Source organism: Phoenix dactylifera, chromosome 3 (genome assembly GCF_051530095.1).
Source record: "Phoenix dactylifera cultivar Ajwa chromosome 3, Ajwa_hap1_PhDact_Kaust_v1.1, whole genome shotgun sequence".
Taxonomy (NCBI): Eukaryota; Viridiplantae; Streptophyta; class Magnoliopsida; order Arecales; family Arecaceae; genus Phoenix; species Phoenix dactylifera.
The window spans coordinates 43,723,445-43,738,854 of NC_143192.1; the positions used below are offsets into that span (position 1 = coordinate 43,723,445).

General features: G+C 40.2%; 2 protein-coding genes across 5 annotated transcripts; one reads left to right on the forward strand and one right to left on the reverse strand.

The window, feature by feature from the left end:
* The first annotated feature begins 564 nt into the window (after window positions 1-564).
* LOC103714161 (E3 ubiquitin-protein ligase At1g12760-like) lies at window positions 565-8,214 on the forward strand. Of its 3 annotated transcripts, none has more exons than XM_039122029.3 (5): window positions 565-1,336; window positions 3,871-3,990; window positions 4,079-4,211; window positions 5,746-5,913; window positions 6,570-6,786. In XM_039122029.3, exons 1-5 carry the CDS (start codon window positions 795-797, stop codon window positions 6,645-6,647), a joined length of 1,041 nt encoding a protein of 346 aa, XP_038977957.2. In that variant the 5' UTR covers window positions 565-794; the 3' UTR covers window positions 6,648-6,786. The 3 variants fall into 3 exon arrangements, with proteins under 3 accessions (XP_038977957.2, XP_008799543.3, XP_008799545.3); XM_008801321.6 differs by lacking the exon at window positions 6,570-6,786 and adding an exon at window positions 7,796-8,214 and having other exon boundaries at window positions 570-1,336; XM_008801323.6 differs by lacking the exon at window positions 6,570-6,786 and adding an exon at window positions 7,796-8,214 and having other exon boundaries at window positions 572-1,336; window positions 5,749-5,913.
* A 1,749-nt stretch (window positions 8,215-9,963) lies between these two features.
* On the reverse strand, window positions 9,964-14,604 carry LOC103714162 (uncharacterized). Of its 2 annotated transcripts, none has more exons than XM_008801324.5 (5): window positions 14,411-14,604; window positions 14,036-14,304; window positions 11,182-11,393; window positions 10,493-10,760; window positions 9,964-10,378 (listed from the first exon to the last, which is right to left on the reverse strand). In XM_008801324.5, the coding sequence occupies exons 1-5, from the start codon at window positions 14,454-14,456 to the stop codon at window positions 10,079-10,081; spliced, it is 1,095 nt and encodes a 364-aa protein (XP_008799546.3). In that variant the 5' UTR covers window positions 14,457-14,604; the 3' UTR covers window positions 9,964-10,078. The 2 variants fall into 2 exon arrangements, with proteins under 2 accessions (XP_008799546.3, XP_008799547.3); XM_008801325.5 differs by having other exon boundaries at window positions 14,036-14,295; window positions 14,411-14,598.
* Window positions 14,605-15,410: the final 806 nt, after the last annotated feature.

A 15,410-nucleotide genomic window follows, 5' to 3' on the forward strand; every position in this document is an offset into this window, starting at 1 on the left:
CCTAGAAATAATGCGAGCGATAATTGATTATTTTCTAAATGAATTCGGTGAATATTTGACCATGTTTGTACTTTTTCTTATTAATGTCACTCCACAGTGGTAAACAAAGGCGGTGTTACGGTAGCCAATAGGTCTCCTCCATCGCACCCAGTTTCGTGATCCACTCATCCACCGCCTTAATTCACCAGGGCTTCCAGGATCTCATACGGGCACCTAAACGTCATATAAAAATACATAACTTATCAGCTTCTAAGCCTACCATTCCGTCATTTCAAAGGATTGCATTCGTCGGCCAACGAATGGATCAACACGGTGTGCCGTGCAAAGGCCTCACCTTTGAAGCACAAAGTACGAAACGCAAGCGCGTCCCATCCAAAAAACCAGCCTTATCAAACCAGAACCTAGTTGTCGTGTTATAACTCGAACCCAAACTGTAGAAGATCCCAGTTGCCCACGTGCCCCCATCGTTAAGTACACGTTTCAGTATGTAATTTGCTCCTCTAGACATTTGTCTGTTACATATCATGCAGCCGATCCATCTCCTCCTCCTTTACCTTTCGTTTTTCACTCTCTCTCGTGCCCGACCCTCGCTATCGACGAAAAGAGAAGTGGAAGATTTCGCGTTCTTTCTCGGTTTCGAAAAGCTTCCATCAAATTCTTGGCTCGGTTCTCTCCCAGGGTTTCTCCATCGAGGGTTTCGATCGAGTTCTATAGGATTGGAGCAATGCTCGGAACGAATTAGGGCGAGGGCAAGGGTTTCCCCTCCTTCGATCTCGTCTCTTACGAGCTTGGAGATGGCGACGGCGAGGCCTCCGAACTCGGCCGGGGATGCCGCGGTCGACCCGGCCCCGCTCCTCGGCACCCGCGGCGGCGACCGCCGCCTCGCCCGGCGGCCCAGCCTCCGCGGCGCCGCTCGGTTCCTCCGGCGGGCGAGCAGCCGGCGGATGATGCGGGAGCCGTCGATGTTGGTGCGGGAGACCGCGGCGGAGCAGCTGGAGGAGCGGCAGAGCGACTGGGCCTACTCGAGGCCTGTGGTGTTCCTCGACATCCTGTGGAACCTGGCATTCGTGAGCGTCGCCGCCGGGGTCTTGGTCATGAGCCGGGACGAGAAGCCATCGATGCCGCTGAGACTCTGGATTGTGGGGTATGCGCTCCAGTGCGTGCTTCATATGATGTGTGTGTGTATCGAGTACCGGCGGAGGCACCGCCCCCAAGGGGAAGTGATGGATGTGGATGAGGGCGGGAGCTGGAGCGGAAGGAGCTCGGGATCGAATTCACCGCGAGAGGTGGAAGAAGCCGCTGATGCTGAGCAGCGTCAGGACGAAGACAGGACAAGGTAGGGGAGAAAGCTGGTAGCATTCAGAACTACTTCATTTATATTAGCAAGAAATATCATTTCTTGTTAATTATCTGAATAATATACGATTATTTGATAGCTTCCATATAATAGTTTCTGATGCTAATTTTCCTTTATTTTCTTTTATTCTTTTGGTTGAATCAAGCAGCCTTTTTAGTTTATCGAAGATTGCCAGGTCTTATTCGTTGCAGTTGTATTGCTTTATACACGGCTTTAAGTTTCTGTTCTTTCCCCTGCTTGATTCTCAGTTGGGATGGAAGATGCAGTTACTAGTTTCTAATAAATATTGGTTTTTGGAAATGATGACTGAACATGAAATAATGGTTCAACCCAAATCTGGACTAGAAGTAGTCTCGTGGTTTAAGGATATAAAATAATATCTATTTTTATGCATTTTTCGCCCTCTTCTAATCCTTGAGGACTGCCAATCAAAGAATATCCATTTATATGCATTTATTTGGATACATGATGCAGGTGTCAAGTATATAAGTGTCCAGAAGAATCTGATACATGTACCTTGAGAAATCAGCTACGTATGCATCATATTTATGTATAAAATAAATAATGAGCTACGTGTATTGCTTGTTAATTTTAAAAAATTGACAACCTTTGATCAATGTCATGTCATATTAGGCAACATTTATGTTGAAGTGCAAATAACTATATGCTTAATGATGTGGCATCACAAATAAATTATTTAAAGTGTCAAGAGTTGTAATTAGGGGCAAGATTTTCATGCAGGGGGATTATCATATTATCTAATAAATGATCATGGAACCTTCATAATAATCTTATTTGTTATAATTTGAATTGTAAATTATAAAGTACATTGATTAACAATTAATCTTATTAACGAATCATTTCTTAAGTATAACTTGTCACAAGTTACCCCATGGGGGTGGCAACATGAGTCTACCAAAAAAGTGAAGACACAGGATTTGAGGTCAAGTAAGAAATTGCTATATGGAAGCCTACGATTCTCTTGCCATCAGTCCAACAGTATTGTGTTGTTTCCAGCATTTAAGTGATTTAATAAGTTGCTTGCGAATGATCTGGTTTCCCTTTAAATTTTAAAGGTTTGAACTATATGTCTAATATCGAAATTTTAACCATGCAAAACTGAATACCTTAAAATGGCAAAAATTTGTGCACTTGTAGTTATTGTGAGCCATTTTGGTTCAGATGTTATTCTAATCTTTAGTTTCTGTTTTTTTTTTTTGTTAGAATATACTGTTCAAAAAGTCCTGTATCTGTGTGGTATGAATATGAAAATGAATAAAGGGTCACTAGCTGTTTATGATACTCTTTTAGCGCATATTCTTGGGGAAAAAACTGTGGCAGTATCGATAAGTTAAAATATCAGAATTCCTGTTTATGTAAAAGGAAACAGGCTCGTCCTTTTTCTTTTAAATCTTCTCTTATTTTTCTCCTGTAGATGGAGTAGGAAGAAGATAAGGAAGGAGACCAGATCCCTTCTCTTCCAACTCCCAAATGGTTCCATGACTTTTTCAATTTCTTAAAAGGAAAAAAATAACATAAGACTGTGCAGCCTCCTTTAGATTCTATCCGAGCTGCTAGTGTATAGACACATGGTGTTTATCAGGTCTCCCAATCTTAGGTTATAAGTTGACTCAACGTAACAACTGAATGAGGGATACATGGGATTAGAGCATTGTGTTGGTCATATATTCTTGAATTTTTAATCCTTAGTTTTCTTAAAAGGAGAATGATGTCTGGCTAATTAAGTGACCCATTGGCTAGTTAGCTGAGAATCCAAAGGCAGGGGGTTCATGAGTGTTGGTTTACTTGTTGATAAACAAAAGGAATAGTGAGGAGGGGCATGTGCTGTCCTTTGCACCAATATGGCTTAACACTTAGGTGTTGTGAAGTGTGTTTGATATGGTAGCAAACCCCAAATTTGGAGTTTCATGTCTTTTTGTTGAGGACTAATAATAAACAATAAGCATTACAAGTATGGCATCCCTTGTCATATTTAGAAACTTTTAGTTTTCATTTCTTAATCAACTTATGGCATTCATTTCATTCCCAAATTATGTGAGTGACACTTGTGCTTGAATATTCTGGGTTGTTGTCGGAAAGCCCTGTGAATATCTTGCATGGGGACCTTGTGAAAGCACATCGTATTTTTTGAGCTATCTGGTTAGTCTTTTTTCCCCCAGAAAGTTAAATAAAGAAAACACAATATAAATGTTGCATTTTGCATCAAGATGCATTTTTTAATTTTCAGCTCGGTTTTATATGTCAGTATGAAAAGTGCTCTATCTTATGACATAGGGCTAGGGCTATTCACATTATAAAGTGAAAGCTGCTCTGAAGTAGGACATAATGATGTTTCTAGGAAGAAACATACTAATTGTTTCTACTGTTTCTGTATGTTATATGCTGTCTATACTTGAACTCAATATCTTGAAAGATCTTGAGTTTTAGTTTGTAAATTTATTTCTCCCCTTTTTTTTTGGGCTCACCTTTTATTTATTTATTCTTTTGGGCAGCGTTGCAAAACATCTGGAATCTGCAAACACAATGCTTTCTTTTGTATGGTGGATTATTGGATTCTATTGGGTATCTGCTGGAGGCCAAGTTCTGACCCACGATGCGCCCCAACTTTACTGGTTTTGCACAGATCTTATATCTATGAATTGGGATCCATCCTGTTTTTACAGTCTGATCATTAATTCCTGCTCTGAACATGATTTGCAGGCTTTGTATAGTTTTTCTCGCATTTGATGTGTTCTTTGTCATCTTTTGTGTTGCTCTGGCATGCGTCATTGGTATTGCAGTCTGCTGTTGCCTACCTTGCATTATTGCAATCTTATACGCTGTGGCAGATCAGGTTAGTCTGGCTAATTACTGATATTTGCTATCCTATGGAAAATCATGTGCTCCAGGAAAATATTACCATGAGCTACAATTTCATTCTTTCTTGATGGAACTGTTCCTTGAAGCAATCTGTTGAAATGAATTGTTCATTTTTGCCAATGTTGATATCTCTGCTTTACTATGATAGACTGTACACAAGAGGTCTGTTACTAAGTCCAAGAGATATTCTTGGTAAGTTGGTAGACTGTTGATGTTAAATTAAGGAACAGAGCACCTGACTGCTGGTAGCTTCTCTTTTCAAACACACATATGTAAGCATGCAACATTTGTACAATTGCATTAATGAATTTTATGCATGGTTTGTTGGTTGACATGACATGGCATTGATAGTATGTACCATGCCAGTGCCTTATGGGCATCAGCATTTGCATGATATCGGTTGCATGTTAGTACTTGACATGCTGCCATGCTGGTGTGTGTCAAACACTCGCACAACTCGCGCTAGTGCCCAACTGGCACGCTGCTAGCATGCGGTACTTCAATTCTTGATTTGATTGAGGGTCATCAAAGTTGGCACTTTAGAAGTGCTTCCATCATGAAGGATGTCGCAGATTTTTATTTATTTATTTATTTACTTACTTTTGATTCATGACCTTGGCTTATGCATAAACATGTGTTATTCTTTAAATTTTCAGGATAAAATAAAGAATGCTAGAGCTATCTTTTTAATTCATTATGAAAAGACACTTTTGCAAGCTGATATTTAATGTATTACATTTTGACTAATTCACATTGCTTAGCACTTGAAGATGAATTTAGGAATTGTGGAGACTTGAATATGCATACTTTGAAAGCTTTGCCTCTGAAAGATAATAGCTAGGTTCAGCCACAACAGCAACATTTTTCCCCTTCTCATAATGTAAACTTGTCAGTCTACGGAACTTATTAGTTGACTGTGAAGCAGATCTTACATGCCAGAAAACTTTTTATTCTTTGTCTTGTATGTTGGGTCTAAATTTTTGATAAATATGCTTTTTAGGCAACAAGAGCATATTAACTTCTGAAAGCTCAAAAACTTCCCAATTGTACGGGATAGATTCTACTTTATCTTCACCTTCAGTAAATACAAGTGCTTCTTGCTCCTTATTAGTTATTATAATTAATATTGTTGTTGTTGTTGTTGTTGTTGTTGTTTATGGATTGCTAAATATCATACTTTTGAAACAAATATTTTAATGCAACATAAGTGCTTTGCATGTTTGATCTGGTCGGATCAGTCCATGTAATGGCTGATCTGCTCAGGAATGTATATAGTGTCTTTGCAGTATACATATGTAGCATCTAACATTTCATCAAAATTCATTAATGGTGATGTGTAGATTGGTTGGTCCTCTCAGAATGATATGCCTCTTGCATGTATTTTAATTTTTTGTCCAAAAGATTTTTTTCCACCCCCTAAAGGCATGTATGCTCTAGGTGACCTATGATGACTTTGGACATTTGGTGTATAGGACTAAATAACTTGCATCCCTTTTACTTTCCAAAAGCAGGAAGGTGCATCTGAAGAAGACATCCGCCAGCTTCCAAAATACAAATTCCGTAAGATTGGTGACTCGGAGAAACTTGTGGGTGAGATATCAGGATCCTTTGGTGGAATAATGATGGAGTGTGGTAACGATCCACCCATTGAGCATGCCCTTTCAGGGGAGGATGCTGTAAGTCTTCTAATCTTATATTATATTTTATTATACAAGTTTTTTTGCTTTTGTTACAGTTAATGTTTTACCATAAGTATGTAGAAATGGGAATGGCTCACTATGATTGCAAGTAGCATCAGGCAATCACTCAAGAGTTGAGACCAGGAATGCTCCTTCTCTAGCAAGACAATAGCTAATATCACTAGCTTTCTTATGCTGCTGCATCATGTAGAAAACCTTTATTTCTTTGCAAACTAAATCCTTGAGCGCCTATTCGGATACTCATCAAACCCTTGGTATTTTGAATCATGAATTCCAAAGGAATCCTAGTCATCAAACAGTTTTTCCCTGAATGTTGTTTAGATTGCAACTTGTAGTTTAAGATAATCATGGAAAAGACATGATTCCTTGGGAAATAAAAGAAAATCCGCTCTGATTGTATTTTTCTTTTCCTGCACTTCTCGTGTGGAGCATTTCTTCATGAGTTCCCCATTGCCCACAGTATCACCCCCTCCACTTCCAACTCTACATGCTTCTTCAAAACGTGAATGACCCAGGATGTCTCTGTCCTTCCTTTCCCGCACCATTGGACAACATCAAGTTCCTAAATATTGCCGATGTTGTGATCATCGCCCTTGGTTCACTGTTGTCCTCCTCTTTTTGCCTCTATGAAGGATTTGAAGGATAGAAGGCAAGATGAACCAAGAGAAGATAGGGTGAGGAGATCACATGTGGGGGTCTTTCCTTTCTGAGTTGTCAGACACCTGGCATGGCCCTTGAAAGTTGGAGGCTCCATACTCTTGGGCTTTGTCCTTTCAAGCCAGATATTGGAGTTTCATATTCAATCATTCTGTTGATATAGGAAGATTCAACATGAAAACATAATGGGAACCGTGTGGATTGGAATCATAATTGGAGAGGAACGAGTGGAGTTAGAAATGCACTTACTGTATTTCAATTTGTTAGAATCCATCTTCTGAATTCTGTAGCTATCCAAACAGCAATTTTGAAAGAAGTTCAAAGTGATCTTTTCTTTTGGGATCTCGCTGCAGCAACACTTTTCTATGATTTTATGATTCTTTGGTAACTTCTACTGAAGCATCCAAAAAGGCCCTATGTTTTTTTATAGAAGCTGATACTTGAGGACCTTATTGATATGATCTATTACACTTAATGTGTGCCAGTAAGCATCTAACTCAAATCCTTATAGTAGACTGTGGGAGTCGAGGTGTTCAGAGCAAGGAGAGCAGACTGGCACATACTGGACTGTTTGATTATCTATATTTGAAAGATATTGGAATTCTTTTTAAGGACCTGTTTAGGAGAATCTGGTAGGATTAGGACAGTAAGCAGGGGGTGGCGAAGGGAGGCACTGGGAGAGGGTGTAGGGTTGCGGGGCCTGATCCTCTCTCTCTTTCTCTCTCTATACATACATACATACATAGTGCGTGTGCTTGCTCACTCGCTCCTGCCCTCCCTTGCTTTCTCCCAGGCTTGTCCCCAGGATTTTGCCGAACAGGTCCTAAATTATAAACTTTTGTTCCCTCCAATCTTGGCTTAGTAATATTGGAAGAGAAGGCTTGATCGAGTTTAGATTTCAAGCAAAATCTTATAATACCAAAATTGGAATTAGCTTACATCAAGTAACTGAACGGACATCTGCTATGATTTGTATAAATTGTATGGTATTTACAGAGCCGTGGTGACGTTAATGTACTCTCCCTTTCATGCAACTAAACAATAGGTTGAATTTTTATGCCCTTTTTTAGTATATGGCTAGAACATTAAATCCAGCCATGGAACTGCTCCACCAAACAGAATTGACAATCACAGCAAGAGAATGACCTGAAGGACCTTTTTTGTAGTTTTATCATCTGACAAATGTTGTTGGCCCATCTAGGAATGTTGCATCTGCCTCTCAGCATATGATGATGGAGTCGAGCTGCGTCAACTTCCCTGTGGTCACCATTTCCACTGTGCCTGCATAGATAAGTGGCTTTTCATCAATGCTACATGTCCTCTCTGCAAATTCAATATTATAAAGAGCCGCAACCAAGGGAGAGAGGAGGTATAGATGGTCTGTTTACGAGGTTTGAACATCTTCAGGTCAACTTGTTCCATGTTTTCCTAGGATATCACTGGTGTCAGCATATTTGGGTAGTGAATATCTAGGTATCTGTGTGTATGGCATAGCTCTGCAGCACTCCAGTTTTCGAATTCATATGATCATATCCTGTGTTTATTAGTAATGTTTTTCAATACCGGTAATGTTGCATCGAGGAACATGTGTCGCCATATCGAATCTGGCTGCTTCTTCAAGGATTGGTCTTTCACTGTTGCAGAAGAAATTTTAACAAATGTTGCATGGTAAAATACATATCATAAGATACCAATTTTCTCTCGATAATATTTCAGCATTTCCTTCTTCCTGATGGAAATTGTCAGATAAAAATCCTGAATATAGCAATTCCGCTGTCGATCAAGTAGTAGATGATAGATCCAGGCCTTTAAAGATGCGAAGCCCTGAAATTCGTTCAGGAAGTGGAAAGATGCATTAAATTACTCAAAAAAAAACTAGTACTGATTGGTGATGTGGAGCAATCGCACATAAGCAAGCTGATAAATAGTTAATAATGCTTGATAGAAACAAGCACAAAGCATTGGAAGCTCCTTATCCCACTCCCTAGGCTGAGCCAAAAGCTGGGCTTTGAAAATTCAGTACCGGGATATTCAGTCAGGCATATTCTTCGAGAGGTAAATTAAGCTGTTGATTGAATCTTCTTTTTTTGCTTCTCAGCATTTCGAAGAATTTCTTCGTTTTTTTGCTTCTCAGTATTTCGGCGAATTTTTATGAACCTGCAGTTTTTATTTTTTGTTGTTTTTTTATTATTTTTTTTTGATAGTGTTGGAACTGGGAGCAATTTGAGCAGCTGGCCCATCTAAAAAAAAAAAAAAAAAAATCCAGCGTCGGAGAGAGCGCCGCCATCACTCAGAATCGAATTTATGTCCTTTCACCCCGTTTTAGGGCAGCGGTAGCCCCACTCAAGCAGGCGGGCTCTCCAAGTCACTATTTTAAAAGAAAAAAGTGAAGCATTGTCTCCGATGTCTCCAGTAATATCCACTCCCATACCTACCCCATCACACCACTCGAGCAAGCACTGGTGGATGGTCTGCCCTGTTTATCAAAAACTATTTTTGGAATATTAGTTTCCTGGCCGTATTTTTGATAAAATAATACGACTAACATACATACCCAAGCATGATCATGTAGCTAAAATACAAAATTAATTGTGAATAAAGGGAAATTTATCTTTGGACAGCAGCTCAGCCGAAAATCACTTAAGAGGATGGTTGGATAATTGCGTTAAAGAGTTCGGTTGGCATGGAAAGTTCTGAAATCTAAAGTTCTATGGAATATCATATTCCCCGTCAAGGTGATTTGCACAAACACGGGCATTATGAGATCCCAAGAAATTCAAAAATTCTGATTTTTTGGACTCTGGATTCATTCCCTTCTATTTCTTATTTTATGAAAATTCTGATTTTCACGAATCTTATGAATAATCTGATGAACATGCATCAGCAGCGAGCAATGCATCAACGCTTATCTTATCCATTGTTAACAACCTGGGCGGTTTTTGTAGAAACTTAGGTCCCACTTAACCGGGTTCGAAAGTTTTTATGTAAAATGTGCTGAAGTTTGGAAATACAAACCATGCACTCAGCTGGTAGGATCAGGCTTCAAAATAAATTTTGATATTTGCAAATTATATGTCACATTATAATCAATTATTTTTATATAAATATTAAACTTTTCCCTTTTTTTTTGTTGGAAATCTTTTTCCTCTTTGATACAAATCAAAAAATAAATATACTTTGTTTTATTGTAACGATATTTTCAAGGCTTTGATATTTAAACAACCAAAAACTATCAATAAGTTCTAAATTCTTTCGATGACAAAACCAAAGAAACAAGCATGCAAATGAATAATTGTTTTAAAAAATGGAGGACGACACTCGATTATTTTCTAGTCATGCATGCCAAGTGTCTGAAAGTATCGATCGACATCTCCAAACAGCCTAAAAAATGGATTAATTATAAGTTGCAGAAGTTGAATCGCAATAACAACAGCAATGTTTTTTCTTTTCTTTTCCAGAACTTCCCCCTTCCAAACTGAATTCCTCATGCTGAATACGGATCAAGCAGAAGAAGGGTTTTAAGGACAGTATCACTAAAGCCAGGTACAGCTGAGAGGTAGTGCCCTGTTGCTGCAAGCTCGTGGTAGTCGATCCAGCTGAGACGGCCGCAGATGTATCGCTGCAGCGCAACCGGGACAAGCCCGTCTTCATCACCTTGCCAAACATGGACCGGAAACGATGGCTGCAAGAGATCCATTGGATCAAACTCCCACTTCCCGAACATGACCTTCATATCCCGGTAGAACGACTCCTGGATACCTTGCTGAGTGGCCAGTTTCAACCTCTGCCAATGGAGGGAGGGAGAGTATAAATTGCATCACAAGAGAGAGACTAGTCATAGCGTAGAATGAGTTAGATGATGAACATGGTGGTGAAAAGAAGGAAGGGAAGCAGCAACCTTTTCGGAATTTCCATTTGACTTGGACTGATCACGGATCCATGCATCCAAGCGGTTGGGTAGGTAAGTGGTGCCTTTGATGACCGTCGAGGAAGGCAACCAGGACTGCTTCATCCACCAGTGGAGCAACCACGGGGCATAGTATGAGACCCTCAAAGCCCACTGATCTCCCAGCTGTTGCTCGTTATAAGCCGCTTCCGCGAGATTCTTTGGAAACCCGGGCCACCTGTAGTTTATTACAGGTGCTAGAAGTGCAGCTCCGGCCAGCCTACATCCAAAAATTTCTGCTCTTCAGTTTACCAACTTCTCTGAGCTGATCGACCAGTGCAAGCCCTACTCCTGCACGAGAGGTAGACTCAGTCTAGTCTACCACGTCATCTGTAGACTGGTTCAATAAAAATTCAACACATTATCCAAGAGATGCTGTAAACGAGTCATCCATGAACTTAGTCTACCACGTCATCCGTAAAATAGTAATTTCTCAAGTTTACAGCTTCTATTGGCTTGACGTGTTGAGTTCATATTGAACTAGTCTATGGATGATATGGTAGACTAAGTCTAACTAATAATTTCTCGTCCTCTATATGTAGAAGAAAAAAAAAGATCTTTGCTCCTGCCAAACCCTAGCCCCTGGCCCTCTCCACGAATACAGGCTCTCCACGCCTATATCAAAAACCAAAGGAACCTACCTTCCGGGATTATACTTGATGGATGCCCAAACGGCATGACATCCCAGTGAGAAGCCAACCAGGTAAACTCTAGGCCCCAACTCCAGCTTATCTGCAAGCTCTGCGATGTCCGATGCCTCACTCCTTAATGACCGCCTTGGATTCGGATCACTTTCGGCATAGCCAGCTCGATCATACCCGACTATGTATACACCCAGCTCCTCAACTAGTTCCTGCACCCAGGAATTTCACATTGTTTCGTCCGGAAAGTCATCACTGGAACTTAATTCATATATTTGATATTATGATAAAACGTGGGTATCATGCATAAATGCAAAACCGTACTTCAAAAAGCAACGTAGAGGGTAGTCTAAAATGTGTTGTTAAACAGCGTTCCGTTTTGCTTTTTTTTCGTCCTAATTGTATCTATCTCTTTTTTCTTATATTTTTTTTATGGTATTAGATATTTTGTAGCTAGCTGCAGATTATTTCCCCAGAGAAGTCATTCTAGTGTGCCTCTATGCTTTGTTTGCTGCTGCTGATTGATCACTGTTCATATCTAGCACTAATATTGCCGACTCCTTGGGTGTCTCTCGGTCCAACTCCAAAATCTTTTAATAAGTTATTTTTCCCATGCCATGAGAGCCTGATTAGGCTGGCATTTGGTAGTTGGGTTTATGGACCCTCGTCTTGGAGGCGATTTTGCAGGGCTCACATATGATAACATATGTCAGGCCTCTCGGATCTAAACAAGTAGGATAATTATATTTATTTTGGACTGGAAGAATGCTATGGGGCTCCAATTAACTATGTGCGCACAGAAGTCACAAATAGTTCTCTTGCCGCATGACATAAAGGGATGGTGCAACTTAGTTGCTTGATTATAAAATTGCCATTGTTTGATTATAAAATTGCCAGATAAGCATTTTTGAGTATGATGAACTCTTCATACCGTGCATAATGAAAGGCCACAGAGCATTTTTCTTTCTAGAGGTGCAAATCTCTAACACTTTGTGCAAACTAATTTAATAGTTTCTCCTTTCCTATTCAAGCGTTAAGTCAGCAACACCAGTTTATTTTGAAAGAAATTAGTTGACATAAAGTTGACCAAGTCATCAATCTCAGAAGTCCAGACTACTTCCTGAATTTAACAAGGCAAAATCTGTAAAGATATAATATTTGTTTTCTTCTTCTCTTAGTAATAGAAGAGGTCTTCTGGCCATGAACCACCCACCCTATTATTGTCCCCTCTCAAATGGCAAATGCCCTTAATCCTCAAAAATCTCGATGAAGGCAGAATCTGATCCTAGATAAAGATTGTACAACCACTGGAGCCCCTGTGAACTTGGAAGCTTGCACCTTTGATGGAGCACAAGGGCGAAGAGGCATCCTTTGAGCTCTTCCGTGACTTGGGAGACCCTATGCTCACGCTTCTCTCATGAAAACAATTCCACCAACTACGAAATAAAAGCAAAGACTCCCTTATGACCTACCAAAGCAGCCGCTATAATTGAGCCACAAACCAGGGCTACTGCCTATTAGAGCACCAACCGCTGGACTAGCGTTTCAAAACTGTCTCTATTGCATTCCTTTTTTTTTTGCAGCACAAGCTCGACCGTCTTTCTTTCTCCTCGAGGATTAATAACTTTCTTTATTAGCTTAAGCTTTTGTAAGTCTAAATTTTTTACAGAGTTTGGAAGCAAAGGTAAAGAGGATAAAGATCATAGGATGTCATTACAGAATTCTGCTTTAAATTCTAGTTTGGGACCATGATCTTTCAGACAAGCATGCTATCTTTAATTGTTGGGGACTCTAGTGAATCACTCACTACTTTACTACTGTGTGTTTGGTTGCATAATTCAAATGACCGTTCGGCTATAAATGCAATCACATGCCAACTCTGGCTTCAAAAGGAGGGAGGCTCCAGCTCTGTAATAACTTGCCTGTCTGCAAGTCCATTTATTGCCATTGCCCCGTTTCATGTGGTAATTCTTTTGTTATGATTCTAAGTCACCGAATCCGCAATCCAAAAGTAACATCGAGTTAAGGCAAGCATAGAGCAAGTTGCTACAGTATCTCCGAGTTGGGTTAGCATCTTTATTTAGTATAAACGAAACAAACCCAAATTTATACTCCCACAAGCTACAATTTTCTTATCATTTCTTCTTTTTGGTTTCATATAATAAAAAAAAATTATACATCTGAAACCTAACGTATAAAAATAAAATAAAATTTATCTTTTATTTATTTATGGTTCTAGGACCAGTATTTCTGGGGATCAACTCGGCTCTCTCAAATTGTTGTTATGGTTGCCAACTGGCCTTGGCCGATTGCATCTCCGTATTTCTCAAGAAAAGATATAATAATTGAAATCGTCGACATTTTTACTCCGGATGCTCAATTCCTAGCATCCAGATATATCCATATCCCAAATCTAGATTGACGCATGGTCAGTATGTTAACATAATAAAGGTATCATTTTTTGCCATATACTGAAATGATCGAAATCATCAGTAGCAGTTTCCAGATGCAATCGTTATATGAATCTTTTTATGTTAGTAATCTCTCAAGATTACTTAACCTCGATTGAGATGAATGAATGGATTTATCGACTAGGATTAATGAAGCAAGCAAGTGCAGCAATCCGAATGTGTTTTCTAGATTTATTTGAATGTTTTTTTTATAGCAAATTTGAGTTATGAGACGGTGCAGGCCAATTAATTGATTTCGAAAATTTAAATATTGACCTTCTCCGCATATCACCTATGACCTATGTTTACACCCCTGTAGCCAACACCTGGATGGAGGCCACGGGGCGCCGGGCCGATGCGTCATTAGAAGAAAAAAGAGAGTTAATTTGTGGGGCGAGGCTTACAGGGGAGGTTCGGAGACCGTCGAGCCGGGAGCTGCCAAAGCCGTGGCAGAAGATGATCTTGTACCTGGCCCTCTCTTTGGGGACGCCCGTCTCCGAGTAGGCCAAGAACCGGCCATCTCTCAGCCGGATCCTGGGCGCGGTCACGGGCGGGCCCCCCTCCGATCCGCACGGCCGCGGCTCGGGTGGCTGGATCGCCGCGTAGAACCAGTTCCCCGCCCCGATCACCAGCGCCACCACGATCGCTACCTTGAAATATCCCGCTGCAGCCACTATTAGAAATTTAGAATTAGATCCTTACGAGCTGATGTTATATAATATATATGAGATATATAGGTAGAGAGAGAGGTGGGGGGTGATGGTGGAAGGAGTGCTTACTTGGCGAGGGTTGTCGCTTCTTGTCGATGGAATTGGCGGTGGCCATTATTCTTTCTTATTGGAGGGAGGGGAGGAGAGGATGGGATTCTTGGCCGGCCGAGATGATGGGAAAGGAGGAGAGAAGAAAGGAGCCGCGGCGGGTGAAGTGTTTGGGCGGAGTAGGCAACCCGGAGGTTGGTGGTTGTAGCTCACCTACTTTTATTTTGATTCTGAACGTATTTATTAAATAGTTACCAGTTTCCCACGCGGATTGGATTGGAGAGATGAAACCACATGGAAAACAACGTATAGAAAACGGGTGGCACTTCCTCTGAAACAAAGAGAGAGCGCTTTCTCAAAAATAAATAAATTACTCATATACGAGTAGAACAAGTCGATTAACATATAAATACCGGTTTACATAAACCAATCTTGATCTCCGCGGGGGATCGAAAGTTCGCTTTATAATTTTGCCTTCTATACTGTGATCACTGAGGTATTTCATGTGGTGCACCGTGAACAGCGAGAGAGCTGCATCGATCTGAGTACGGTGCCTTTGCGTTTAAATTAAAATCACCGTCTCAGCCAGGGCGATGCCTCACACGTCGGCTGAGATTTGAAACCAGAAAGAACCCAATGGATTCTCAGGTTCCAACTAAAAATTTAATCACTAACGTGCCGTGAGCTTTTTCAGTTTTTAGTATTTTCATGTCTCTCTTTCTAAACGAGATGGACTCCATTGTGCCGTTTTCTCTGAATATATTGACTTGTTCTTTCAGCAATTTCTTGATTGAAATCTGCAATAAATGTGATTCTGGTGGCAATAATGTCATTCGCAAGGGAAAGCCTGAAAAGCTAAATTGATGGAGATAAGCATTAATCTAATGTCATGCATAGAGGATAAGTTTTGCATTGGAACCAGATAAAAACACAAGAAACCTCTCAGTTAGTACAATATACTTCCTGGGTTACTCCACAAGGTCATCTTTGAGTTTTGAATAGCCCATAATACTTAGTAATA

What these genes read in the sequence shown, in the direction of transcription:
- LOC103714161 (XM_008801321.6), top strand. Translation starts at nt 795, where the DNA reads ATGGCGACGGCGAGGCCTCCGAACTCGGCCGGGGATGCCGCGGTCGAC. An exon ending in TATACGCTGTGGCAGATCAG is followed by an intron (nt 4,212 to 5,745) that starts GTTAGTCTGGCT and finishes ACTTTCCAAAAG; the next exon opens with CAGGAAGGTGCATCTGAAGA. An exon ending in CCCTTTCAGGGGAGGATGCT is followed by an intron (nt 5,914 to 7,795) that starts GTAAGTCTTCTA and finishes TGGCCCATCTAG; the next exon opens with GAATGTTGCATCTGCCTCTC.
- LOC103714162 (XM_008801324.5), bottom strand. Translation starts at nt 14,456, where the DNA reads ATGGCCACCGCCAATTCCATCGACAAGAAGCGACAACCCTCGCCAA. An exon ending in ACGGTCTCCGAACCTCCCCT is followed by an intron (nt 11,394 to 14,035) that starts GTAAGCCTCGCC and finishes TCCTGGGTGCAG; the next exon opens with GAACTAGTTGAGGAGCTGGG. An exon ending in ATCAAGTATAATCCCGGAAG is followed by an intron (nt 10,761 to 11,181) that starts GTAGGTTCCTTT and finishes TTTTGGATGTAG; the next exon opens with GCTGGCCGGAGCTGCACTTC.